The sequence below is a fragment of the Balaenoptera acutorostrata genome, chromosome 14, assembly GCF_949987535.1.
Source record: "Balaenoptera acutorostrata chromosome 14, mBalAcu1.1, whole genome shotgun sequence".
Taxonomy (NCBI): domain Eukaryota; kingdom Metazoa; phylum Chordata; class Mammalia; order Artiodactyla; family Balaenopteridae; genus Balaenoptera; species Balaenoptera acutorostrata.
The window spans coordinates 29,858,176-29,885,098 of record NC_080077.1 but is presented as its reverse complement, the minus strand read 5'-3'; the positions used below and the strand labels follow the sequence as shown (position 1 = coordinate 29,885,098).

The window sequence follows — 26,923 nt, the reverse complement described above, 5'->3', positions numbered from 1 at the left end:
TATCCAGAGTTCTAGTCCTAAATCTGTGTGATCTCAATCTCTGAGAGTTTCTTGTTTCTTTTCTCTAAAAGGAAAATGTAGGACTAGATCATTTCTAATCTTCTTTTCACCTTGAAAGGCATTTGATTCTTCTTATATAGAAGAAAGTGGGAAGCCATGGAAGATTTGTGAGCTGTGGTGACATGGGGAACATGATTATTTAGGGGACACTGGTATGGAGGATGGTTGGGTGTGGGAAAGGCCTAGAAGGGGAAAGAACCACAGGAAGGGTCTCCCAGTAATCTAGGGATGAGACCAAAAGGGGTAGACTAGGATGGCAGAAATGGGAAGGAAAAAATGAACAAAGGAACCCTTTGTGAGGGAAAATCCAAGATCATTTGGTTATTGACTGGATCGGGAAACAGGCCCAGAACGTCGGACCTGAGTGACTGGCAGAGTCACTACCCCATGGAAAAGAAAGACAAGTCCCCTTGACGTGAGGGGAATAAGAATTCAGTCTCAGCTTCTTTGTGTTCAGCTGACAGTGAAGCATCAAAATGGAAAAGTCCAGCACTCATTGGGAAAAAGGGAACAAGAAGTCATGTGAGGCAATGGAACTGGAGATACGTGACAGTCGTCAGCTCAAGGGAGACAATTAACGTTCCTGAGAAAATAAATATGAAAGCTTTTATAATGCGTTAGCAAAAGAGTGTTTTTTGGTTTTATAGCTAAAGAAACAAAAGCCAAGAGAAAGTAATGAAATGACCTCATGGCTTCTTTAGAACTAGATGGAATGGAAGCTAGTCATATAGTTTAACAAGTAATGTTTTAATTAAAAGAAACAAATGTCTATCACAGAAACTGAAGACAGAATACAGAGCCTTTGACATTCTGAAATATTTCTTTCCAGATTCACATCTATTCCCTTAGTCGAGTTTATCACGCTGGCCATTTTGTACTGTGTCAGTTTAGCTAAGCTGGAACTACATTTCCTTCCCTGTGTAGTTCTGGGTAAGGGTTGCCCAGAAGAGAAATTTGCCTGAGACTTGGAAGGCCAAAGTGACACTCAGCCCTGTGCTTGGGGGGTTGGTGCCCTGGACATCAGTGCAGGTTGTACACATTGTTGTGATCTGCTGGTTCTCCTTGTTGGCATGGGGAACAGCCAGTGCACCCAGATCTCCTCCTCCAACTTCTCCAAGTACCAGGCCAGGCACATGGGCAGGGCTCTGTGGAGAAGGACATCAGTTTTTCTGCAGGTGGCCTGCATCATCAGAGTTGACATGGTGAGAGACAGATGTGGGTTCCATGTTCTTCTTATGGATTCCAGTTTGCCCCAGCAGGGTCCCTTGTCTTTGCTCCCCCGGCTCTGCGTCCAGCTTTTCCTCCCACCTGCCCTGCTGACCTGCAGAGACTTCAGGCTGCAACCAGATGCAGAAACCACAGGCTTCACGGACTCCACCAGCTTTTCTTTGCGGCCCTGATTAGTGACTTTCTCCTTTGCCTCTAACCGTCCCCTACCAGACCTTTGCTTGCTCAGCAGCTCTCACAATTATGCGATGTCTAATCCCTGTAGAAAATTCCTTATCTCATATCACTCACAGCAGTTCTGCTTTTCTGGTAGAATTGCTCACACTGTCTTCTCATCCAGGCCTTTCAATACCTAGCCTCTCTTTAATTGACTGTACTTTGTGCATTTCACTTATTCTCAAGGGATCATTAGCTATCAGAAAAGGGTGATGAAATTTTAAACTTGATCTTAATATCTCTAAATAGGCATCACGATAGACTGGGAACCAATATTAAACCATGGCGTCTGGGGACACTATCTATAGGTTTCTGGTGCCTGGGTTGGAAGCCTCCACAGCACCCAGAACTACCCAGCTCCAGCTGTTAACAGAAAGAAAGAAACTGCTATCTTGTTTAAGCCACTGTTATTTTGGTCTTTGTTATAGCTGAGCTTGAATTCCAACCAATATACACACTAAACATTATCTTAATCAAGTTTAGTTATTCAAGTAAATGCACATCAAAAACTTCTGCATTCTCATCATTATTTTCCTTCTCTTTTATCCTGTAGCTCAGCCTTATAAAAAATGTACACGCTCGCTTAGCTAGCAGAGCTTCAGAAAAAGAGAGACTGTCTCTATCCTGCATAAAATGCAGTGGCCCATTTAATAGCCTCATGTGATGGACAATGATACGCTATTTTCATTCATTCTTATTTCTAATATATCTTCAAGGAGAGGACTGAACTGACAATTAACAGTTACTATCAAGACCAACACAGTTCTGCCTATTCTTGTCTTGGCCATTTCAGAAGACAAGAGATGTTTTCATGAGAGCAAGTCACTTAACTTCTCTGAGATTCAGTGTCTTCATTTATAAAATTTGGTGAATACTTTTCTTCCCAGGCTTGTTGTGAAGGTAAAATGAAGTACTCCAAAATATGTAAAAACTTCCTAGAGCAGTGTTTGACATAATAGGTGCCAATAAATATTAGCTGAATCTAAAGCTTAAATTATGGATTTTTAAAAATTAGTATAGAATACTATTTAAGGAATTCTAGAAGGTAAATAACAAATAGCCTCCAATAATTTTTTTCCAAAATCAGATTGAGCTTCCTGAAAAGGGGAACTCTTGCTCTAATATAATAAAGTATCAAATGATATGTGAGTGACTGAGGGTTTACTGTACTTTTCAAAGTTACCCAAAAACTAAAGAGAAGAAGAGTATCATGAGCTCGGGAGGACTCTTACCATGAATAGTTTGGCTCTGGAAGTTTAAGATCAATGTCTCTCATATTATAATGTGTGTCATGTCATAACCTCTGCCAACCTGAGAGGTTCTCTGATTGAAAACAAAGAGGGCATCCTTTTCTTAATTGATCTGTGATATTTCAAAAGATTGGATCAAGAAAACTGATGCAAAAAAGAAATATTTTTAGTTTTAGGATGAATATATAGGGAAAAAAAGATGCCAGCAAAGGGAATCAATGGAACAATAAATACCACCTGAAGTTTATCAAGTAAGCAAACCTTATTGATATAGAAAGGTTCACAGACAAGGTTAAGTTGATTCTTTGGTACAAGGTAGCACTCATATCTTGCTCTTCTGATAGACTTTAAAGAGTTTCTGAAAATAACAACTTTAAAAAGGTGCTTACTTAAATTTTATTAGCTTTATGTATCAGAGTGGCCACATAAGTATTGTTATTGCTGCATGTTATGGCTCCCCAAAATTCATATGTTGAAACCCTAATACCCAATGTGATGACATTTAGAGATGGGGCCTTTGGGAAGTAATTAGGTCATGAGGGTGAAGCCTCCATGGTGGAATTAGTGCCCTTATGAGAAGAGACACAAAAGATCTAGTTACTTTTCTCCTCTCTCTCTCTCTCTCTCTCTGTCCCATACAGCAAAAAGTCTGCCTCTATAAACCAGGAAGAGAGCCCTACCAAGAACTGAATCTCCTAGCACCTTGATCTTGAACTTCCCAGCCTCCAGACTGTGAGAAATAAATGTTTGTTCTCTAAGCCATGGCAACCCAAACTGATTAAAACAAGTGTCTCACAGGTGCACACCCAAGATAATTGAATCTTGAAAGAATGGTAGAAACTTGTTTCCAGGAAACTATTCGTTAATGATGTTTATCATTTTCAGTCTTAAGAAGCAGGGTCAGGGTCCAGGAACAGGTCAGAGAGAGCAGAGGTTGATGGTATTGTAGCATTTCCTCTATCTGCCCATGCACAGTCCCTTATGGGGAAATCTGTCTACTCGTAGTGAGAAAGGAAGGGCCATCTTCTGGACATCAGTGCTTTAGATCATGTAGTCCAATCTAGCCATAGCTGCTTAGACTAAAACAACCCCTTATGACCTGGCACAGCAAAGAGCAGTGTACATCAGATTCCCTCTATGGAATCTGAATGAATCAGTATCTAGAGACTGATCTCACAGAGATGTAGGAGTAGAAACTAAAAGATGAGGAAGCAGAGTTGAAGGAGAGGCCGTATCGGCCATGTGCCAGTCCAGTTATTAATTAACTGAGATTAAGCAGGCCAAACCTGCTGGTTGCTGACCAGAAAGAAGCAGACACAGGGAGCATAGCTCAATCCATTCAACCAAAATCTCCTTGAAGACAGGGACAGTATCTGCCTTGTTCATTACTGTTTCCCTAATATTGAGCATAGTTCCTGGCTATTAAAACAACTAGTCACTCAGTACATATCATTTGAATGAAGAGTTAAGAGTGGATCCCTAGGACAAGCCCTCTCCAGAAACACTGTCCAGCGTCTGGCACCAGAAACCTGCACGTGTTCATGAGATTCCTTCTCCTTCAACACAGCCTATGTCTTCTCATTATTCTTGAACCTCCAGCACTTCCCTTTATGGGAGAAAATTTGTCTGCTCCTTGATCATTGTAAACAAAAGTTTCAATATCAACTCTGTAAGAGAGGAAAGGAAGGAGGAAGAAAAGGAGAGAGATGGAGAGGAATGAGAGTGGGAGGGAGAGGTGACAGGTAGGAGGTGATGGTGGTAGATACAGACTACCCTTGATTTTTAAGCGCATCATTTTCTAGTGAGGCATAAAAAAGAGCCTTCACAACTTCCCTACAGAGAGGTTTAGACTTTGGATGTGAGGCTAAAAGATGAAAGAACTGCAACAAACAACCTATTCTAGCAAACTCCAGAGTTTGCTCAAGAGAAGTGATTAAACTTTGTCACTGCAATAGACTGACTATATCAAATAAAACAACCTTGTAGCTACCTCCCTGTAGATTGTTTGTACTATGTTCAATGGGAATGCATTGACTCCCATTCTCCTGTTTAACAGATAGAGTAAAGTGCCCCAGGATGTTACTCTAGCGATCAAATATACTTCAGTAATGCATTATCCTTTCCATAATAATTCCTTCTTAATTCCCTTCTTCTTCTTTATTACTGGAATGCATCTACTATTGTGTCTTTAAGAAAATCTAAACACAATTTTTTTTCCTTGCACCTATGAAGAAAGTAGAGAATGATATAGAAGACAATGTCCCAGTAAACTTTGTTTTCATAAAACAATATATTCCCTTGAGCAACAAATATCTTTCGAGGTCTGATGCATTCCTAATCAACTGATATTAAAGTATCCTCATGTGACAGATAATGGGAAACTAATCCTTGGTTGAATACTAGCCCTGCGCATTTCACACGGCAGATATAAGCCAACCATACTTTCCTCATTAGCAGAAACATCAGGTGGTCAATATCATCCCCATCTTGCTTCTAGTAGTTCCGTGTATGAGGTACTATAGCAGTAGGATGCTCTGACGGGTCAAAGATAATATATAACATTCATAAGGGGAGAGAGGGAAGGAATACAAAATAAAATACTTACTTGGTCCTAGACCAATTGAAAATGCAGCAACATAAACAAGCAAGCTGGCTAAGGACAGCCATTTCAAAAAAGCTGGGACGTCCGCAGGGTCTGTGATGATCTGGTATTCAGTTTGGCTTAGTCCAGCATTCGATAAGGATGCCAAGGTCGTTTCTCCTCTCTTATCCATGTCATTTCTCATGGGCCTTAGTGAGCTTCTGCTGTGGGAAGCCATCCCTTTAAAGGATTCTCTAAGAGTGTCATTGCTGGCTGACAGGTTAGCTGGTCCATAAAACACAGACTCATCCAAAGACTGGTTGATAGGACTATGGTTTCTGCAGATATTGGTGAAGTTCATATGGATGTTGAGGTTCACGATGCCCATGGTTACCAGTGAAGCTGCCATCACAGAGGAGCCGACACAGAGGAGGGTTTTGCTCCCAACATGGTCTACAAGAAGGGTGGCCGGGATGGTGCTGATGACCTTGACAACCCCAACCCCTGTGGAGGCGAGGCTAGCTGCCTCGTTGCTTTGGAAGCCAACGGACTTCAAAACAGTGGATGCATAGAATAATATGTTTGGCTGGCCAGTGATTTGTACAAAAAATACCAATGTTAAGCCTATCATGATTCGGGTCCTCATGTTGTCCTTTGAACGAAACAGATCCCCAAAACTGTACTGATATTCATCTTTCAGGGAAGATTTTATCGCAGTGAGTTCCTCCGTTGTATCGGAGATGGCTCTCAGCTTTCCGAGAACCTTGCTAGCAGCTTCCTCGTGTCCCTTCATCACCAGAAACCGAGGACTTGGAGGAAGAAAGTACATCGCAATCGCTTGCAAAACTCCCAAGGGAATAACAAGGCCGAACATGTATTTCCAGCCGTGGGAAACATTGGCAAACGCGTAATTTGAGATGTAGGCAAAAAGGATGCCGATGACAATCATCAGCTCGTTCAGCGACACAAGAAGGCCTCTCTTGTGTTGGGGAGCAATTTCTGCGATGTAGACACACGTGGCGATGGAAGAGAGTGAAATGGAAACCCCAATAGCAATGCGTCCCGCTATGAGAGCCGTATAAGATAAACTGATGATCAAGACCAGGCTCCCAAGTCCAAGGAGGCAGGACGACAGGATGATGGCGGCCCTTCTTCCACACCTGTCAATCAGGACCCCTCCGATGAGAGAGGCCAGTAGGGCCCCGATGAGGAGGGAGCTCACAACCATTTCCTGCTCGTGGCAGGTCAGGGCTAACAAGGTTCTTATCTGCAGAAGAGCCCCAGAGATGAGGCCAAGTTCATACCCCACCAGGAAGCCGCTGACAGCAGCCGTGACAGATGACAGGAGAGTAAACATACCGCAACCTACGAGCAGAGAGAAGAAACAGGTCAGTTCTGAATTGTGTCTGATGGAGACTTAAGCTTGTCTAAGTACGTTTTTCATAGCACTGAGTATAAACACATAGAATCACAGTCCAATAATACACTAACCAAGACATGATTAAAGAAGGAAAAATCCTTTTTCTTTCATTTTTGGGGAGGAGAGGGGTGGAGACATTTAGAAAGTTATTTCTTCTATTTGTGATGTGATGTTGGTTTTCGTTTTGAGCAGACAGACATGCGAGATAAGCAGATGACAGATGACGAGGACTGAACAAAAAAGAACATGGTTTCATTCCTGCCTTGGTGTTGGATGAGAAATTCAGAGAGCGTGGCTCCTCGGGTCCCGCTGTCTAAGGCAAGCCCTTGAGGGCAGGACAGAGAGCGAAGCAGCCTCCGGAAGGGCCCCAGTCTTCCCAGCGTGGAACCTGCGGCAAAATGAAGCACAGCCTCCAGGAAACCTGCCCTCCGGTCTCCTTGGCCTCAGTCGGGCCACTGCTGGCTTTTGCTGAAACACATGAGGGTGTTGGGGGAGGCCAGGATGTGAGCGCCTCCACGAATTCAGGGCTGGGTCAGAAAGAAGGAGGCGGAAGTAGATGCAGGGAAAAGACCCGACAGCATCCATCACTCACTCTGAGGAAGGAGGAAGGGGCATGGGACAGGGGGAAGAACAAAAGGGGCTTTATATTGTTCCATTCTTATAGGGTTAACATCTGAGGGAAAATGGTGAAATGTTAAAAGTCATTAATTTTCGGTGGTAGGTACATAAGTGTGTGTTACATGTCTGTAACTTGTCATAACAGAAAAGAGACAAAACAAAAAGACAAAGGCTTAGGGAGGAGTATCACAGGTCCAGGAAGCAGTAGTTTCCAAGGCTGGAGCACAGAAAATCGCTCGTCCTGTTTTAGGAACTATGAGATGCCAGGACGTCATGTCATCACAGCATGAGCTTGGGGAGGGAGGTGGGAGGGGGCATCAGTGAAAGTGGGCAGGTAGAGAGGGGACACTTCATGCAAGGCCTGGCAGGTCACAGTGACAACTTTTTATTGTATTCGCAATACAGTGGGGTCCATGTCCACTGACCAGTAAGAGGGAAGACACTCTGAGCTTCTTGCTGCTGTGTGGAGACTAGCTGTCAAAAGGCAAGGCTGGTAGCAGGGGCTAGTTTGTCGCCTTAGTCTTGGCAAGAGACGGTGCCAGCTTGCATCTGGGTGTGAGGAGTGGAACTGATGACAAGCAGACAGATTCAAGAGTTAATTTGGAGGTAAAAACGATGACACTTGCTCATGAATTGGTGTTGGAGGGTAAGGAAGTGGGTCAGAGCCCAAGATGGCTCCCTGGTTTGAGCAGTTGGTTGGGTGGCTTTACAATATTCAGTACCCAGTCTGCAGGCTTATGTACTATATGGGCCACAGGTTGACCTAGGGAAGAAGCAGAAGGGACCTGGCTATGGGTGGGGGTGAAAGGAGAAGTGGAAATCAGAAGTTCCACATTAGATTTACTAAAACGGTTTACTTGTTTTACCTGTAAGCTGTTCCGATTAAAATATCAGGCAGTGGATTGAGCATACAGATTTGGAATTGAAGAGGTAAGTCAAGGCTGGGGAGATGTATTTGGGATCCAGCAGTGTGTATTTGGTATTTACAGCCACAGGGATGGGAGAGATCACTTAGGGAGACAGAATAGAGGAACAAGAGAAGCAAGATGAGGACGAGGACCTAGGGAATGTCAACATTTAGAAGAGGAGGCAAAAGCAAAGGCGATGGAGAAGCAGCAGATTGAGATGTGTGTGAAATGGACTAGAAACGTGTGCTTGGACACACAATTATCACAGGCTGAGCTGAGGCTGCTCAACTATGACGTTGCTGGAGTAGGAGGTGTGGTTTCAAAATGCCATTTAGCTTTGGTGAAAGGAGCAGGTCAGATAAAGGTGATCTGACATCGCTTCCCACAAGTATCCAAGGTATTTTACATCTCTGGTATCCTGATGGCATGTAGAAAATGGGAGACTCCAAAAATAAAATTTAAAAAGCATCAAATATTTAGATGGAGGAGCAAATAAAAATGCAATAATCCACAATAAAATAAAGTTGATGTAAGAGCATTGCAAATACAAACCATTAAATTGAAACTACATCAGCAATCTAACCAGCTAATCAGAAAACAAATATTTAACATCATTACACAGCAGGCATCTTCCTAGGTACTGGGAGATATCTATATATATGTACAGATATCTCTCTATATGTATCACAATGAAACAAAACAGATGTGGTTCTTGCCCCCCAAGAAACTTAACATTCTAGTGATATCTCTATTTTCTATTATTTATTATGTACTCTTTTAATTTTCACATGCAAAATGACTTTGAAGTACCCTCATGCCCTCAATTTCCACATATTCTTTTTTCCCACGTGATCTTAAAATCCTCAACAACAAATTCTTCTATCACAGGTGATCTGAGTCAGATTCTCACATTTGGATAAGAATAACACATTGCTCCGTATCTCTTCTTGTCATTGTTCTTTATATCTAAGTTTGATGTGCTGATTAGGGTGTGTGCTCTGGCAGTTGGTATCCAGGATTCAGGTTGGAGAAATAAGTGACTCTGGAGAATGAGGCACTTGAGAGGCAGGTTGAGTGAGGCACCCCAGAAACAGATTTAGAGGGACAGAGGGCGGCATGGGGTACTGCGTCAAGGACACGGGGGAAGAGATGCCAGAGCTGTGTGAGTAGCAGAAGACGGTTTTTACCACGTTGTCCTTCTCTTTTGCCTTCCTTAGTTTCCCCGTTTTGTTGGATGGGAAATAGTGCTTCCCTAGAAAAAGAAAGACCCTTGAGATACAAGAGTTCCTTCCTTTGATGCTCTATTATCCTACTTTATTTTTATTTTTACTTTTTTAAAATAAATTTATTTATTTATTTATTTTTGGCTATGTTGGGTCTTCGTTGCTGTGCGTGGCTTTCTCTAGTTGAGGTGAGTGGGGGCTATTCTTCGTTCCGGTGCACGGGCTTCTCATTGCTGTGGCTTCTCTTGTTGCGGAGCATGGGCTCTCGGTGCGCAGGCTTCAGTAATTGTGGTGTGCAGGCTCAGTAGTTGTGACGCAAGGGCTTAGTTGCTCCGCAGCATGTGGGATCTTCCCGGACCAGGACTCGAACTTGTGTCCCCTGCATTGGCAGGTGGATTCTTAGCCACTGCACCACCAGGGAAGCCCTCTATTATCCTACTCTGGAGAGAGTCGAGGCAGTGGGTTAAGGAGGAAAGGGGATGGGGGGAGGGGGTGCATGTCCCAAAGCCAGCTTCTTGTGGTCTTGGGGAGATATCCCCTGACAGAAGAGAGACCCAGCTTTTTCTTCTGCTTTCTGGACTTAGCCTCATATGCCTAATTCTTTTATTCAGGGTTCATAGGAACTGACAGACTGGGATGTGTGCAAAGGGTCTGGAAACCATCCTGGTTTGTCAGTGTCCCTCTTCAGACCCAGCAGCTAGCACTGAGTATAATTCTTTAGAGATATAATAAAATTGTCTCCATATGAATTAATAAAAAATTCTCTTTGCAAAATTACAAGTTTTTAAAAATTATATATCACAGTATTATCTACCTATCTATCTATCTGTCATCTATCTAGGCAATTTGCCTTCAAAAGCTTATACAGTTGCACTAGGACATTCTATGACCCTATACTCACATAGGTTGGGGGGAGGATACCAACACAGGTTATATGTTACAGAATTAAGCTATGGTCTTTACTGTTTGAATTTTATTTGAAGGGTATATCTTCCCCATTATATGCTTTAAGGGCTACTGACCCAAGCTAGCTTCCCCACTCATCTCACGACTGCTGTTTATTACTGCTGAGGTTACATTACAGTCCTCAGGCTGCCCATTCAGGATTTGGAATTCTAATTCAGTGTGGAGGGCTAGACCCTAGCGCTTCCAGGATCTCAACCCTGTGACACCTTAGGACTTCCACCATGGGAAATTTTCCTGGTGCTATTTTACCATATAAATAAAATGAAGAAAGACATAGAGCGGGCTTTTCTTTTTCTGTGTCTACTTTTTGGTTGATGATGATAGAAGCAGGATGCTATCCTATGGATGCCAGAAAGTAGAGATGACTTTTCCAAGAAATTTGTTGGAAATTTGTTTCTCTGACAGAGAACGGGAGGAAAGAGAGAGAATGTCTGCCTGAACACGAATGGCAGAGTCTGGGGCAGCTGGGTGGACTGAGGAGAAGCAGCCAGCACTACAGGAGAGAGGAGGGTGAGGAATCATAATTAGAGCCTTTTCAATAGACATCCAGCCCTGAAGTCAGTCCGCACCTAAAGTTCATGGTGAAGTTTAGCATTCCTGGCCATTTGGCTCAGGGTCTTGATCCACGAGGGCCCTTCTTTACATCCCAGTGTCCCCCCAAAGATGCCATAGGGAATTCTCAGCCTTTTGTGGGCATCACAGAAGTAGAAACTATCTAGAAACTTGCAACTGGTACCCACAGGCTCCTGGGTCATGCCTACCCTCTGGGTCTGGCTGCTTTGTTAGACCAGCCGTGTTCCTTTTGATGCGATGATAATTCCTTAGTAAGATAATAAAGTAAAACTGTTCCTACTGAAGATGTGATCACAACTCAGAGGCTTTATGCAAATGAGCACTGAGACCCACATCCCGGGCACAAAGGACAGGCAAGCCCCACAAGCTAGGAGGCTGCAGCCGCTTTCACAATAGCTGCATTGTCTCCTGCTCACGGTGACTCAGACAAAACCACAACTTTAACTGGCAAGCACATGAAACACGCCATTTTTCACAATATTTGAGTTTCTGCCCGCTTTCTTCTTTCCTTTCTCCCCCATGTGCCTATTATAGCGTAGGTATATAATGGACACACAGCAAACACTTGCCAGAGGACTGAATCCTACAACAGACTGGAAAGCCGCGTGCACACACAGGTCTTTTTCTGGCAGCCAGCCAGGTCATTATACAGCTTGACCAACTGTGAAGGCTTCACACATTTAAAAGACCTCCTACTTCATGTTTTGCTCAAGAAAAACTTGCAGTGGCCCCCAAATGGCCTTGCATTTGTGTTCTCCTCTTTCTCTGCTCCTTCCCTCTGAATACCTTTAATCCCAACCCATCATTCAAGAGTCATTTCAAGTGCCACCTCCCCTATGATGACTACCTTGCTCTGCCACCTTCTGCTGTCCCACCCCAGCCCCTCTGCACTCCCGCTATGCACAGAATGCAGGGTTTCAGATATATGAAGGCATACTTCTGTCACTCATTTATTCACCTGTTTGTCTTCCCCTCTTACACAGAAAGACCTTGAAGGCAAGAACCCCACTTTCTTTTTTTTTTTAATTTATTTTTATTTATTTATTTGGTTGTGCTGGGTCTTAGCTGCTGCAGGCGGGCTCCTTAGTTGTGGCAGTTGGGCTCCTTAGTTGCAGCTCGAGGGCTCCTTAGTTGTGGCATGCAAACTCTTAATTGCAGCATGCACGTGGGATCTAGTTCCCTGACCAGGGATCGAACCCAGGCCCCCTGTATTGGGAGCATGGAGTTTTAACCACTGCACCACCAGGGAAGTCCCCAAACCCTGCTTTCTTTATATCTGTATTCTTCCCTCTAGTCTTTGGCACAAGGTCAATCCTCAATAAATATCTGTTGAGTGAATAAATAAATGAATGCATGGTAACAGCACTGCAAATGCCAAACCTTGGTCCTCTCTTCCCCATGGTTGGTCAACAGACTAAGGTTAATACCTAGTATTACTTAAGGGTTAGCACCTGGAACTTTATATTTACATAAATGCTTAGCATCTGAACAACATGCAGTCAGTATTTCTATAGCGCTTTCAGCAGTTATTAGCCAGTTAATACGGCACCACTGCAGGGACTCTAAAGTGTTCCACTGTCACTCGTATATTTATGTTTTATTTAATGTCAGCCCCATGCACAGGCTTGTTCACTAGTCACTCAGATTCCATGTTTAGCAGTCTCCTTTCTGGGGACCAGGTTTTCAGGTCCCAACAACAGTCTCCAGGCACAGTTCTCCAGCCCTTCTGCACCACTGGTTGTTTCTGGAAAATGCCTGCCCTTTCCCAGACTTGTGCTTCTCTTCATGCTGTTGTCCCTCACTTACGGCACGTAGCACATCTGGCCTCCCTCCTTCACAGCCTAGGGAAACCTGAGTCTCTGAAGATCCGGCTCAAATATCCCCCCTCTACAAAATCTTCCAGACTCCCTCTCTGTGGTTAGCATTAATCTCTCTTCTCTCTTCTGCCTTTGTGTCCAGGGCCTTACAGCACTCTGGATTAGTCTGTCTCCTGCTTAGATTGGGAGCCCCTTGAGAGCAGAGTCTGTACGGGGGGCCCACACAGGACCTGATGCCAGAGCTCTGCAGAGGCTATTGGATGCCCAGGAAGGAAAGCGCTGGCTTAATCAGATAGCTCTCTTGTATGGAGGGTGTGAGGAGAGTGTGGTATTGTGGTATGGTGTTTCCAATAGCTGTCAAAAGTTCCAGATGCTGCCTCTTGGCCTTGGACCATGTGTGGTGCTCCCTGTGATGGTAAATATTGGGCACTATCCTTTATCTAACCACTCTCCCCCCACCTCTCCCCGTACTCCCATCCTCTCTTTAACATGCAATGAAACTCAGAACAACAGAAAATGTGGCCTTCCTCTATACCTACTATTGTTTGGACTTTCTAGGACAAAAAGATAGGAACTTTACTTTCCTTCCTTTTATTTTTCCAAGTCCAGGTAGTACTTTCACAGATACACTTTTCTGAAACTAATCTTCTCCAAATTCTATTGTCTGGGGAGGTATAAAGAGGGGGCATAAGAGCACTTCCCTGCATTTTGCTCTGTTGTTAACACTTCTTTTCTGCCTGATCCCTTGTAGGACATTCATTCTTTTCTTTCCTTCCTTCCTCTCTTTCGTCTTTCCTTCAATTTGAAACTTTCACCAGGACAAGTCAGAGTACTTGTTCCTTCTAAATTTTTTTTGCTACTGGTTGAGTTCTCCTACTCAGAAAAGATTTCCTCTAGTATTTTGGGGTTTTCTTCCTTCCCATTTGTTTTGGAATAATTATTTATATGTTAGCTAAATATATTCATTTCCCCTCTCATCTCTATCTTATTGTTCTTTTTATGTGCATCCTAGAATAGCTTCTCTTATTTTCCTCTGCATCACAGATTTCAGATAATAATTCTGCTCTTGCAGTTTTAGACTCTGACACTTTACACATCTCATATTAGGTCTATTAGCATCTCTGATCTTAGCTAGTTCCATCTTCACCTCAATCTACTCTTATCACCAGATGTTGTCCTGCATCTCTTTTTTCCACAGAGTCCATTTTTTTTAAATTATAGAGAACAGAAATCAGATGCTGTCCAAAATGTATTTGTTTCCTGTAAAGAGAAATCTTAAAATGCATGCTTTGCCTTTGTATTTAAAATGTGCTTGACAATAACCAGATTGCCACATTCTCTTTACCCAGCCCCCAAATCATTTACGATATTTTTGACGGCAGGAAACCAAAAACCTGAAAAACAAGGGCATTTATTGTTTACTCTGTGAGAAGACCAAGTTGAATTTGGTGTCTCCAAGGATTCACACTCTATGCATCCTTCTGTTCCTGCCTCCTCAGAGGGTTGGCTTTTGTCCCCAATCTGTCACCATATGTGCAAGGTGGCTGTCACAGCTCTAGATATTAGATGTTTTCACAACCAGACTCAAAGGCAGCAGACAATGGAAGAAGGCTTAGGGCAAGGGGTTAACCCCATGTGCCTCTTTCCTTTTATCAGGGGAGGAACTTTTCAGAAGCACCTTGGAAGATGATGGGGTTCAGGACATGCTACCCCAAAATACAACCCCTTGGCATATTGAATATTTTAAGCTGAAGGAATTTGAGAAAATGCCAGATACAGGAAGGTGGCTCTAGCCTTCCCCCTGCCCTTCCCCCCTGAAGCAGGTCATAAAACCCTCTTGTGAGAGGTGCTCTCTGTTATACACAGAGGAAAAGAACATCCTTATCTCAGAAGACAAAGGGGCACCAAGAAGAATTCAAACAAACAGCCTTGCTAAGTTTCCCCTGTCTCACTACACTTACCTCATACTCCTTGACCTGTCATATTTTCATGACTGTCCACTGTTCATCAAATCTAGCATAAAAATACTCAGGCTTAGTCATGTCTTTGGGTCTTTATTTCCTTATGAAGGTTTCCATGTCACATAAGACTTATATTAAATAAATATGGATGCTCTTTTGTTAGTCTTTGTCAGTTTAATTTTCAGACTCAGCCACAGGCCCTAAAAAGGTTGAGGAAAACTTTTTTCCTCCCCTACAAAGACTTGCCCTAATGTCTCGTTGACCAGAACTAGTGAGTTCCACAGCCAAACTTGGCTGCAAGAGAGACTGAGTATCTGAATCTTCTAGTTCCCCAGATGGGAAAGACCAAGAAATAAGAAGGAAGTTGGAAAAGCTGTTGGGTTTTCAGTGTCTGACACACCTTAGCCTAGCCACCCAGTTGCATTTGGAAACTCTTGTAGTTAGACTTGAAGGAGCAGTTGATGTGCACAGCTGCTAGCCAAACTTCTGATGTCTGGAAGTTATTTTTGTGGAGTGACCCCACTGGACTGAGAAAGGCATTCTTTTTCTTCCACTTTTTGGTCCCCTGACTATGAACAGACTGTCATTTTTTGCTTGTCAAAAACAATATATGCGGGGCTTCCCTGGTGGCGCAGTGGTTGAGAGTCTGCCTGCCAATGCAGGGGACACGGGTTCGAGCCCTGGTCTGGGAGGATCCCACATGCCGCGGAGCAACTAGGCCCGTGAGCCACAGCTACTGAGCCTGCGCGTCTGGAGCCCGTGCTCCGCAACGGGAGAGGCCACGACAGTGAGAGGTCCACGCACCGTGATGAAGAGTGGCCCCCGCTTGCCGCAACTGGAGAAAGCCCTCGCACAGAAACAAAGACCCAACGCAGCCAAATATAAATAAATTAAAAAAAAAATACATGCAAAATTACAACTTCTAGAATGTACCATTCCAGTGGCTCATTTGGACTTTGTCTCTTCTTAACACTGATTTCACATTCTAGAATGCAACGAGCCAGCCAGAGTTGCTGAAATCTTGAAAATTGTAGCCCTTAAGAGATATAGAAACAGAAGTGATGGTGACAGGATAGGGTGGGAAGAGCTGGACTATGGAGCAAAACCTTCTGACCCTCCAAAAAAGCAGCTCCGGGGGGTCTGTGGAGATGTCATCCTTTGATTGATGAAAATTCTCTCATTAGGGGTGCTGAGTGAGAGTTTGTGGAGAGCTAAAATACTACCACCCTAGTTTATACATTAGGCCCATATTTGCATTTTATTTAGGGGTAAGTTCTAACTCATTGATGAATATATCTGGCTTTAATACTATTGTAATTTTGCATCTCTTTTCATCTTTTCAAGGGGATTTTCAATAGATAGTTAAGAGGAGGTGAATCTGGAGAACAAACCAGCAGCCATTTTACCCAGAGGTGTCTGATGTCTCCAGAGATTTTCAACGTGTATGAGTTGTGGTGAGCGAGGGACTTTTGAAAATTGGCAAAGTCTTCAAAAAGGATCCTCATCCCATCAATGATTATTAAACATTGGGAAAAATAGTAACATACATATCTGTACTTCAAGATTTCATACACATGTAGATGTGATTAAAAAAAGGTTTTAAATCAAAGTGCGAGTGAATGCAGAGTAGCTTTCTGTCGTTCTATATTTTCTAATCAATAAATATAAAACTGTGAAAACTATTAGGTGAGAATTTGAAGTTGTTTTTCTATTTAAAAAGGAGTCCAGGACTTACCTGGTGGCGCAGTGGTCAAGAATCCACCTACCAATGCAAGGGACACGGGTTCGAGCCCTGGTCTGGGAAGATCCCACATGCCGCGGAGCAAATAAGCCCATGCACCACAACTACTGAGCCTGTGCTCTAGAGCCCACGTGCCACAACTACTGAAGCCCACGTGCCTAGAGCCCGTGCTCCGCAACAAGAGAAACCACTGCAATGAGAAGCCCACGCACTGCAACAAAGAGTAGGCCCTGCTCACCACAACTAGAGAAAAGCCCGCGCACAGCAACGAAGACCCAACGCAGCCAAAAATAAAAATTAATTAATTAATTAATTTAAATAAATAAATAAAGGAGTCCAGGTTTTTCAATTTAAAAATGGAGTCCAGGTACTCAAAAATGGTTGAGAATCACCCTCAGTGCTTTAAAAATTCTTTAGTTAAGGAAATGAAATGCAGAAAAAATAATATTGTAAAACTTGTGGATGTAAAGTTCTTAGGAAGAGCACTTTATTTACTAAAAATGAATACCTAGACGGCCACCTCAGGGTTAAGGGGAAAGCCGATGGGTCATGTTGGTAATACAGTGGTGGGCTATGGGAGAGAGAGGGAGAACAGGAGAAAAGGCCAAGAAGCAAGAATTTTCGTGTGTGTGTGTGTGTGTGTGTGTGTGTGTGAGAGAGAGAGAGAGAGAGAGAGAGATCAAGAAAGAATGGCCAACAGAACCCAGAAATAAGAGAAATGAAAGAAAAGGTCAGGAGAGTTTGTCAAGTTCTGGGGGATGGGGATGGGGAAGACAAGGGAACAATAGTGCAAGAGGCCTGTAGCTTTTAGAAAAGTTGGTTTACAAGAAATTCCCTAGGGTGGATTTGACAGGAGAATTTTATGAATGGGCCCACCTAATATTTAATTGCACTACAGCTCTCTTTAAATCGTCGGTAAGAATCGACAAAGAACTTGTGTGAATGGGATTTGAGTATATGAAGGAAAAGGGCTGTAATCCACGCGTGGATTGGAGCAGGGATAAGAGAAAAGACCAGCTGCAGGAACTGAAGGGCAAAAATCCAGGGGAAACAGGAAGTTGGTGCAAAAAGTGATCAGAAACCACAAGGCTCCTAAGGTGTACCGGTATACCAGGTGTGCTTGAGGATGGGCGGAGGGCAGAGGAGCAAGGGCAGGGTTTGAGCAAGGTGGAGGGCATGTGGATTCAACTTTATGGGGGCTGGAGCTACTTTTGTTTAAATATTAAAAGAATGGTGATCCCATAGAGCTGAAGGACTTACAGCCATGCAGGTGGAGCTTTCCAAGACCCCCTAATTCTTTCACCACTATCATCACTTTCAGAAACTTTTCTGGATTTCTATAAACCAGTAGGATCTCTTCCTTAGAATTCCTCCTCTCATGATACTTATCACACAAAGGTTTCATAACATCGTCCCTACTTACACCTTCAGATTCTTTCATAACCCACTTTCTCCTGCTTTGAACTCTGTGCTTTCATCAGACAAAAATATTCGTAGTTCCCTGAATGTGCCATTCTCTCCTTTCCAAACTTGTATACAAGCTATCTTCTCTGCTTAGAATTCTCTCTGTAAATCTATTGGCCTCAGTGATACTTTCTTGAGTCAGCTTAGCCATACTGTCTTCCAGGATCCTTCAAAAACTGGCTGAGCTGCCCCCTGTGCACTACTGTGGCGTTATGTGTCTGGCCACCTCCTCCCTTGTAGGTTTCCTGATCTCTTCTCTCTCATCACCAATTGTTAATAAGTATTTGCATTGCATGAATGTCACTGGTTCACCATTGGACCCAGGGTCTAGCATCATGTCTGATTTCTAGGAGACACTCAATATTTGCTAAATGATTGTCTTGTCATTATTTAGACTCTTTATCTCTCTGATGAGTTGGTAAAACTTATGGACCTGGATAATGTCTTAGATATCTTTTTTTTTTTACTGTGAAGCATCTGGCACTGTGCCTCTCACACAGTAGGTGGTCAATAAGTATTGCAGAATTAAATGCTCTTTAGTTCAGCTCAACAAACACTTCTTCACTCACTCACTGATTTAACAATTAAGCGCGTACTCCATGGCAGTACCGTCTTGGACACAGATGGCAGACAGTTTCAACTATATGGACAGTGCAATCAGCACGGTGGTCAATCCAAGCACAGTGCGGACACATTTCCTAGGTTACAAGATGGCTGTACTTGTGCCATTTGCATGTGATCCCTGATGGAAATACAGAGGAAAAGGCATAATTCCTCCCTCTTATGAGCTACACAGTACTTTCTAAACACTTGCAGTTAGCTCAGAGCTCTGATAGGTACAAGAACATATATTTTATCTGGGAATTTATAATCTTATAGAAAAAGACATGTCACATGGAAAATTAGAGAATAGCTAAAACAGAATGCAATAAAGTTCTGAAAGGCATATACTGGGTACCCAAATTCACAGATCAGATCATGGAACACACCAGGAAGTAGAAACATTGGTGCTGGATGGTATTAGCATTCAAGTGGGCAAAACCCTGGCTTGGATTTAGGATACTGAGGTTTGGATCTCTGGGCTATTATCCATGCTACGTGGAGCAAGCCACTTTGCTTCTCTCCCAGAGGTACCTTGTCTTAATGCTGAAGGTACAATCTGGAATCAGAGCATCTGGTTAGTTACCAGCGAGACCCTGACATGTCCCTTAATCTTTCTGTTCCTCTGCGTCCTCATTCCTAAAATAAAGATAATATTACATAACTCATAAAGTTGTTATGAGAATAAATGAGATAGACGAGTGGCTGGTGCACGCCAGTAAGTGCTTGGTAAACGTTAACTGTTGCTCTCTTAGCCTCAGTTTCCTTATCTGTGAACTTGGGGTAATATTACCTCATTGGGTTGCCCACAAAAATCATTCAGCAAAGATCTGTTTAGTCTGAATCTATGGGGGAAAATCTCCATAACACTGAAGTAAAACTTTGTAACAGTCTCTTACTGATAGCAAAGGAAGTAAAATGATACCTTGTTTCCAGCATAACAATTCTGCCTTTTCATAAATTCTTGAATTCCTTTGTTTTTGGCAATACCTACACAATTGGGCTTATATCATTAAAAATTCTTCCTGTGATTTTGCCTTGGGCTTTCCACAATTTTGTTTCCCAATAGAAATGAAACATTCATTAGCTTAGGGATGTTCTTTTATGATACCAACTGATTAAAATTACAACTTTTTCAACCCTATTCTTTTTTCTTCACTTCTCTTATTTTATTTATTTTATTTTTATTTTTTGGCCACGTCACACAGCATGCAGGATTTTTAGTTCCCCGACCAGGGATCGAACCCTTGCCCCTGCAGTGGAAGGGCGGATTCTTAACCACTGGACTGCCAGGGAATTCCCTCCCCTATTCTTAAAAAACCTTGCACATCTGAGGCTGAGATGTCATATCTAAATTAGCATTGCACATGGCTCCCAAATTCCACAAAGTGTGGGAAACAGGTGCATGCAGGAGCCCCACATTATAAAAATAATAATAATAATAATATAAATAAAATAATATGGTTGTAGCTAACAGCCCCAGAGCCTAGTAATGCCAGGCAGACCTGTGTCATGAATGTTTCTGAGAAACAATTACTTCCAAAGGAAGCACAATTTACCAGTTTAAAGTTTAATAACACTTGATTTACTTAAGAGAAAAAAAATACTCCTATAAGTCAAACAAAGGACTGCTTTTCTCCCTGATATGTTGGTACAACAGTATAAAGTGAGTCATGCTCAAAAAGAATGAAAACTCCTAAAATGAGAATAATGTGATAAATTATTTTAGTCTTATTACTTCTACTTAAATTGTATAGAAAAATTAGTATATCACTGAAGCATAGCCATTTTGCAAATGTATAAATGAATGTGCTGCGATGCAGGAAGAAAAGTGACACCAAGGAGCCAAAACAGAACAAAATAAAATAGAAAAAAAACTCATGTGAATTTATGATTTAATATGGAAGTAATATATTTGGCTTAACATTTCAGCTGGGAAATACTTGGAGGGGTTTCAGGTTCGGGACTTTTTTTTTTTTTTTTCCGGCTGTTCCACGCAGCTTGTGGGATCTTAGTTTCCTGACCAGGGATTGAATTCAAGCCCTCAGCAGTGAAAGCGCAGAGTCCTAACCACTGGACCACCAGGGAAGTCCCAGAGATTGGGTACTTTTTGAGGGAAGATGGGATGGGAAATTATCATCATTTGGTATTTGGTGAAATAGCTCCTTGGGAAGAAGCACATTTCAGCTTTTCTCCTTTCTTACCACCGTGACTTGGTGTACTTTTAAGTGGCTTTCATTGCCTTATTTTATTCGCTAACTCATCCTCTTGGGGAAGACTTCATGAGAAAAAAATTGAACTTGGGAGTCCCGACTCCGTTCAATTTAAGAGTCTTATAAAGCCAGTTCTTGCTCATACAATCTGAATAAAAAGCTGCTTCAAACCTTTAAAAGCCCAAAGCTAATTCCACACTCATGGAGGCCTGTTTGGAGCTTTTAGAACTTTTTGAACCCTGAGGCTAAATAGTATTATACTTCAGTTCCTCCTAGTGACATGATGCTATGAAAACAGATTCAAGAGCTAAATATTCTTGAATGAAAAATACCATCCCACACATCTACAGCAATTAAAAACTGCATTTTAAGATTCACCTCTGATACATACATGTAAATTGGAGTTTCCGCAGGCAGTTCCAGGGTGGACTCATTGTATTTTGAGTTCTGTTTTTATCAGCTTCTACAAGGTCTAGACCACTGAAAAGTACCTCCTTGAGAATTCACAAAAAACATACCTGAGGGATCACGGTAGGGTCCTACCAGCTACCACCAGTCTGTTTCCTAAGAACGCAGCCGCTCAGGTCCTGCTGGCAATGTTACCAGACAGAAGGGTAATGTTTAAAGTATTTAACAACTGGACAGAGGCACTGACCTATCGGAATAGACGTTGGCTATAAAACCTGTTCAGGCATGCTGGTGTTTGCTGGCTAATTTCAGGCCCTCTGGGTCAATGGCACTGTTGGTGGTTCCTTGGCCTGGCCTCGTGTGCCAGGCCCTGCCAACACAGGCACTCACAATACGTGCCTGCCGCTGCAGCAGCCTAGAGGTGGTCTGAGACAAGCGGCAATCTCTCTGCTCTCTCTGTGATGTGCTATTAAAGGGGAAAAGAGCCCTGCTGCGTGAGCCAAACACCACCCAGAGTTGGCGGTGAAACAGCTCCCGCCATGTTTGTTTAGAGCCTTCTCCCTTCTGAGATCCCAGAGAAGCCATTTGCCCATGCCTCACTGTCACAAAAAGCCTCAAATTTAGACTTTGGATATGATTTCCAAGTGAGGTTAAACGTACAGCCCCAGAGATAAGCTGACTGAAGAGAAAGGGGAGATGGTTATCTTTAAATCTGGTCTTATTTCCAGTCAAAAAACATCTATAGTCCCTCATAAATTCAAATGTCTATAAATTCTGTCATTTCCTTGGGAATATCAAGCTACACGACATTTTTTTTTGCTGTTGTAATTGCCATCAATTTGTTAAATATACATGTTTTTAAGAACACAATTTTTGTCAAGGGTTTTGTCACTTTTTCTTTCGATACATACTGTATGTATTTTATTAAAAATTTTATCTCTGCTTTTTTTTTAAGGTATAGTTGATTTATACAATTTATACAATATTATATTAGTTTCAGATGTCACTTTTTAATATATGGAAAGCCTGGAAAAATGGGAATAGCCAAAGCCTGGGTCTTCCCAAAGTGGCCAGTCTGTTGGTCTCACAGCCAAAGCTCTGTTATCAGGTCAAGCTGGTCAGTCTGACCTTCTCTTCCCCAGTGATAAGTTTGTTCCCCAAAGTCTCCTCAGTCTGTCTTACAAGTAGACTTCCCCTTGGGCTGCCTGAGGAAGCCTGAGAAAGCCAGACCTGACTCAATTCAAGGGGGTCTGTTTTAGGCTAATCTTGAGAGCCCAAGGCTCACAGCAGGACCACAGTAAATATGCCCCAACTTCAAAAACATGGCCTGCATAACCGGAGTGGTGATGGACCTGAGGTTTGCTAATGTGATGCCGACCCAGGAGCCGGCTCAGGGCCGCAAGGGATGAGAAAGGAGCAGGGAAGCGGCCAGGCTTCAGGTCTTTCTTTCCCCACCTCTCTCCTTTCCACTAAAGAGGCACCATGTTTACTTGTCTTAACATACTGACCACCTACTCAGCTTCCATTTGCAAAAAGGAGTTCACAGCTTTAAACAAGTTTGAGAACAACTGCCATAGGGTATTCACCTCATTAGCAGAAGTGTGCATTTCTTAAATCTCAGACTGTGGCAACTCAGGTTTAGAAGGGTCTTGGAGGGGATGAAGTGCAGCCCTTTCAGCTGGTTCGGAGTCTAGTTCTAGCGATCTGGGTTCCACTGCTTTCGGCAGCTGGATCTGCAGCGCGGAGAACCTACACTCATACCTTGAATATTGTTCTTGGTTTCTGACTTTTGGGCAGATCTGAGAGGAAATTGCAGTGCTGGTGGGGTAATGGGGGACTTAAGGAAACTCTCCTCCTAGCCAGTTGTTTGAATCATGAATTAGAAGAGCCTGGGAGACCCCACTCCTGAAATGAAGGAGCAGGCCCCCTGGGCCACAGGTCGTCAGGGTCAGCTTTGATCAGCCACCGCGTGAACGTGGGCCAACCACACATCTTCTGGACTCATGCTCTCCTTGTGTAAGATGCCCCAGCAGTCCATGTTCCTCAGCTCACCTATATCTGTGGTTGGCTCAAGGTACCGAGATTTCAAATTGAGCTCAACCTGCCCTACAAGGTCAATTATAATGTGTCTATGAACACTGAAAGGTTTACTAAAAATGTACCCACTTTGAGCCATAATTTTTTTTTTTTAATTTTATTTATTTATTTAATTTATGGCTGTGTTGGGTCTTCGTTTCTTTACGAGGGCTTTCTCTAGTTGCGGAGAGCGGGGGCCACTCTTCATCGCGGTGCGCGGGCCTCTCACTATCGCGGCCTCTCTTGTTGCGGAGCACAGGCTCCAGACGCGCAGGTTCAGTAATTGTGGCTCACAGGCCCAGTTGCTCCACGGCATGTGGGATCTTCCCAGACCAGGGCTCGAACCCGTGTCCCCTGCGTTGGCAGGCAGATTCTCAACCACTGCGCCACCAGGGAAGCCCTGAGCCATAGCTTTTTGAAAATGAATTTAAATTCATTAGCTTCTAGCCATCGAAACAGAGCATTCTTTCCAGTTTAGAGGGGTTAGCCAAGGAAAACCTGCCAACACTTTTCATTACACACAATAGCATTAAGGGGGTGCAATCAAAGAGATTAAGGTTTTTGTTTTGTTTCATTTTTCAATATCTCAAATGTTTTAATGACCTTGTACTGGGTTGTATAACTCATTCCTCTTTGCACGTTAATTTTTTCATCTAGGAATATAGAACAACTTGCCACCTTCAAATGCAGGAAAAGTAGGATAATTTAAACATGTTTTAAATACTCAGAATTTCCTGGATGAAACTATGGAAGTTTAAAAAATAAAGAAGTTGAAAGGAGTATTTGTCAAATATTTCATTAAACCTCAACATCTTCGTAAATCATACAAAAATACAATCCAAGTTGGAGAGGTGAAGTAACTTGTCAAAACCATAGAGCAAGTCCGTACTATGGATTCATTATACACATAGATCTGTATACTTGCCTTTGGGTATCAAGAATGTTTAAGACAATTTATGAAAATTTACAAAAGTAATAATAAAAGGTTTGTATTTGTCTAAATATAAACTACATATAGCACCCATCAAAGCTGTATTAATTAAGGATTTAAGAAAAACATTTAGGTTTCCTCTTCTACATGATAAAGGTTCATTTAAAATTAAATGTAAAAGATAATTTATGGTATTTGTTCATTTATCATTTCTTTTCAATGGCATAAACAGTTGCACTATAAATTGAATTTTGTGTGTGTATTCAACCTTTACAAGCACATATACATGTTACCTTCCTTTGGGATCACTGTGAACTTGGGCAATTTAATCTATTAAGAGTAGTACACTGTGCTTTCAAAGACATATCAAAACTAAATAGTCCATTTTTGAGTGTTACCATGGAGGCCCCTCCAGGACAAAGTTTCTTTTCATCTTCTTTGTGACATTTATCAGTGACTCTATCTAGTTAACCCTTTTGTCAATATCACCACCTCAGCTCACCCTAGAGCTCAATCTTGCCGGAATTCAGAGTGAAGAACTTTGCCACTCTTTCTCTTTACCCCCGAATACAAGTTTCCTTTGTCTGCTCTTAGACTTAGGAACCAAAGATCACACTTAGACAAAGGAACAGCTCTGCTGAAGAGAGGGCTGAGGCATAGTGTAAGGTGACCCCAGATATTCATTCTTGACTAGAAGGAGGGAAGCAAAGGAAGGCTGAGCAGGGAGAGGGCAGGGGATAAGGAGAGCTTCTCAGTTCTTAAGGAGGGGCCGCTCAGTTCCTCCTGGAGAGGGGTTGTGGATTCAATTCCAAGATCATCAAACCCGCCATGCAAACATAATTATACAGATCCATCCCAAGGTGAAAGGTAAAATGCCTTTCGTATCATTTAGTGTTTTTGGTTATGCATGAAATTCCAATATATGGCATGGGAATGTATTATATGATTAGAGGGAGCAGAGCTGAGGGAAGCAGTGGGAAGAAGGGCATTATTTGTGTTTGATTTCATTTCATATTACGATTAGTTCCTATTCCTTTGAGAATAAACTAACTGAAGAGGAAAAGGCAACTAAAAGTGTGCAATGTGTTTGTGAAAATTGTAAAGGCGGGAGTGAAGAAAGGCATTTGGTTTAGCAAAGATAACTGAAATGAATTAAAACTTTTCCAAATTTCACCTCTGGAAGGAAAAGTATTAAACAAACCTCAGTCTGAAAGGCCAGTTTTAAAGAAAGCAGGAGCAACCAAGCAGAGGTTTTAGGCTGTAAATGATGCTCAAATTCATTACAAACAGATGCTGGGAACTTAAAAAGAAAGTTGTATTTATTGATTATATAACTAATAATTTTATGAAGCTTCCTTAAAATGCTGATTTTTGAAATGGTGGTTATAATGTCCAATTGTTACAGATTATCCATTTGTGACAATAAATGAAAAAGTGTGTGTATGCGGGGGTGTGTGTGGGTGTGTTTACACGTGTGATTATCTTGCCAGTCAATTTCTCCAAATGAAAAAGATTTATACATCATACCGTCAACACGGCGGACGGCGCCCGGCTTATGAGTAGTGGGACTTCAACCTTCACATTAGAGCTCCTTGTCACTCCTCCCAGCAGATCCTGTCCCCTCGTCTCCAGGCACCTAGCACGCTCACGTGTACACACACACACACGAGTGAGACACGCGCCCAGCTCGCTCCTCTCGCGGTCCCCGAGCCCTGCAGCCTCGCTTTACCTCTCGCCCAGGGAGGATGCCGGCCGCCGCTGGCTCTGTCGCTGCCATCAGTCTCGGCTGCTGGCCCCTTCGGTTTCAGCAGACTGGGGCCCTCTGCGTTTTCAACAGGTACCATGGTCACGTAGAAGTTACAGCCGTTCCCTGGGCACTAAACCACCCTGACTTCCCCCACTGACACGAGCGGTCACTTTCCCCATGGTCGCATGCTAAAGAAAGGTGAAAAAAAAAACTTCGGGCAAAGCCAATGTGATTTGTGACCAACTTTGTTTCTATTTCCGAAAGCTTTGCCCTTTTCGGTGACACAGGCTCTTGCTATTCCAAGCAGCCTATCACAGGCAGTGGGAGGGCCGAATCTCCGGAGGATTGTTTTTTGCCTTCAGATGCAGAGCTGGAAGCAAAGGATTTCCAGGCTTGGGAACCGGAGCTCTGACAGTGTTTGGCCCTTAGCTGGGGGCGTGGGTGGGGTGGGGGGAGGTGTAGCTCTTGTATTCCTGCACCTTTGAAAAGAGGCACAGAAAAGAATCAGGCAGATTCAAGCCCAGGCTGAGAGTGAGGGCCCCGAATACTCACAGATGGTATTAGTTAATCTTGCACAGGGAGGAACAATTTAGGCAAAGACATACCAGAAGGAAAAGTGTGTCAATTTTTCAACAAGACGGTTATTCCAAGAGCAGTGACACTTAGCAAATTCAACAAAGCATGAAACATCTTCATTGTTTCAACCTGATTTTGCCCTAGGTGAGTGCGGTATATACTCTCCCTCTCCAAGGCCTGTCAGACAAATCAAGGCCTGAGACCAAGTATACGCAAACTCAGAATGCCCAGGTTCTTTGGACTTTTTGTACCCTGGGGTTACAGCAAAGTATCGCAGTTTATTTACGCATAGCTGTCTTTAAGGAAGGAACCAACCCTGAATCTTCTGTCGAAATGGACGCCTGCCA

The 26,923-nt window shown here is 42.9% G+C and overlaps 1 protein-coding gene across 4 annotated transcripts in view; it reads right to left on the bottom strand.

The window, feature by feature from the left end:
- SLC2A12 (solute carrier family 2 member 12) overlaps positions 1-26,249 on the bottom strand; it is a 56,354-nt gene extending 30,105 nt beyond the window's left edge. The window contains exons 1-2 of one of the 4 annotated variants that reach the window (XM_007190895.2): positions 25,983-26,249; positions 5,359-6,699 (exon numbers count right to left, since the gene is read on the bottom strand). In XM_007190895.2, coding sequence (XP_007190957.1) covers positions 5,359-6,699; positions 25,983-26,097 — 1,456 coding nt within the window. In that variant the 5' untranslated portion in view covers positions 26,098-26,249. The other 3 variants (XM_057527603.1, XM_057527604.1, XM_057527601.1) reach the window with 3 other exon arrangements.
- Between the last annotated feature and the right edge of the window lie 674 nt (positions 26,250-26,923).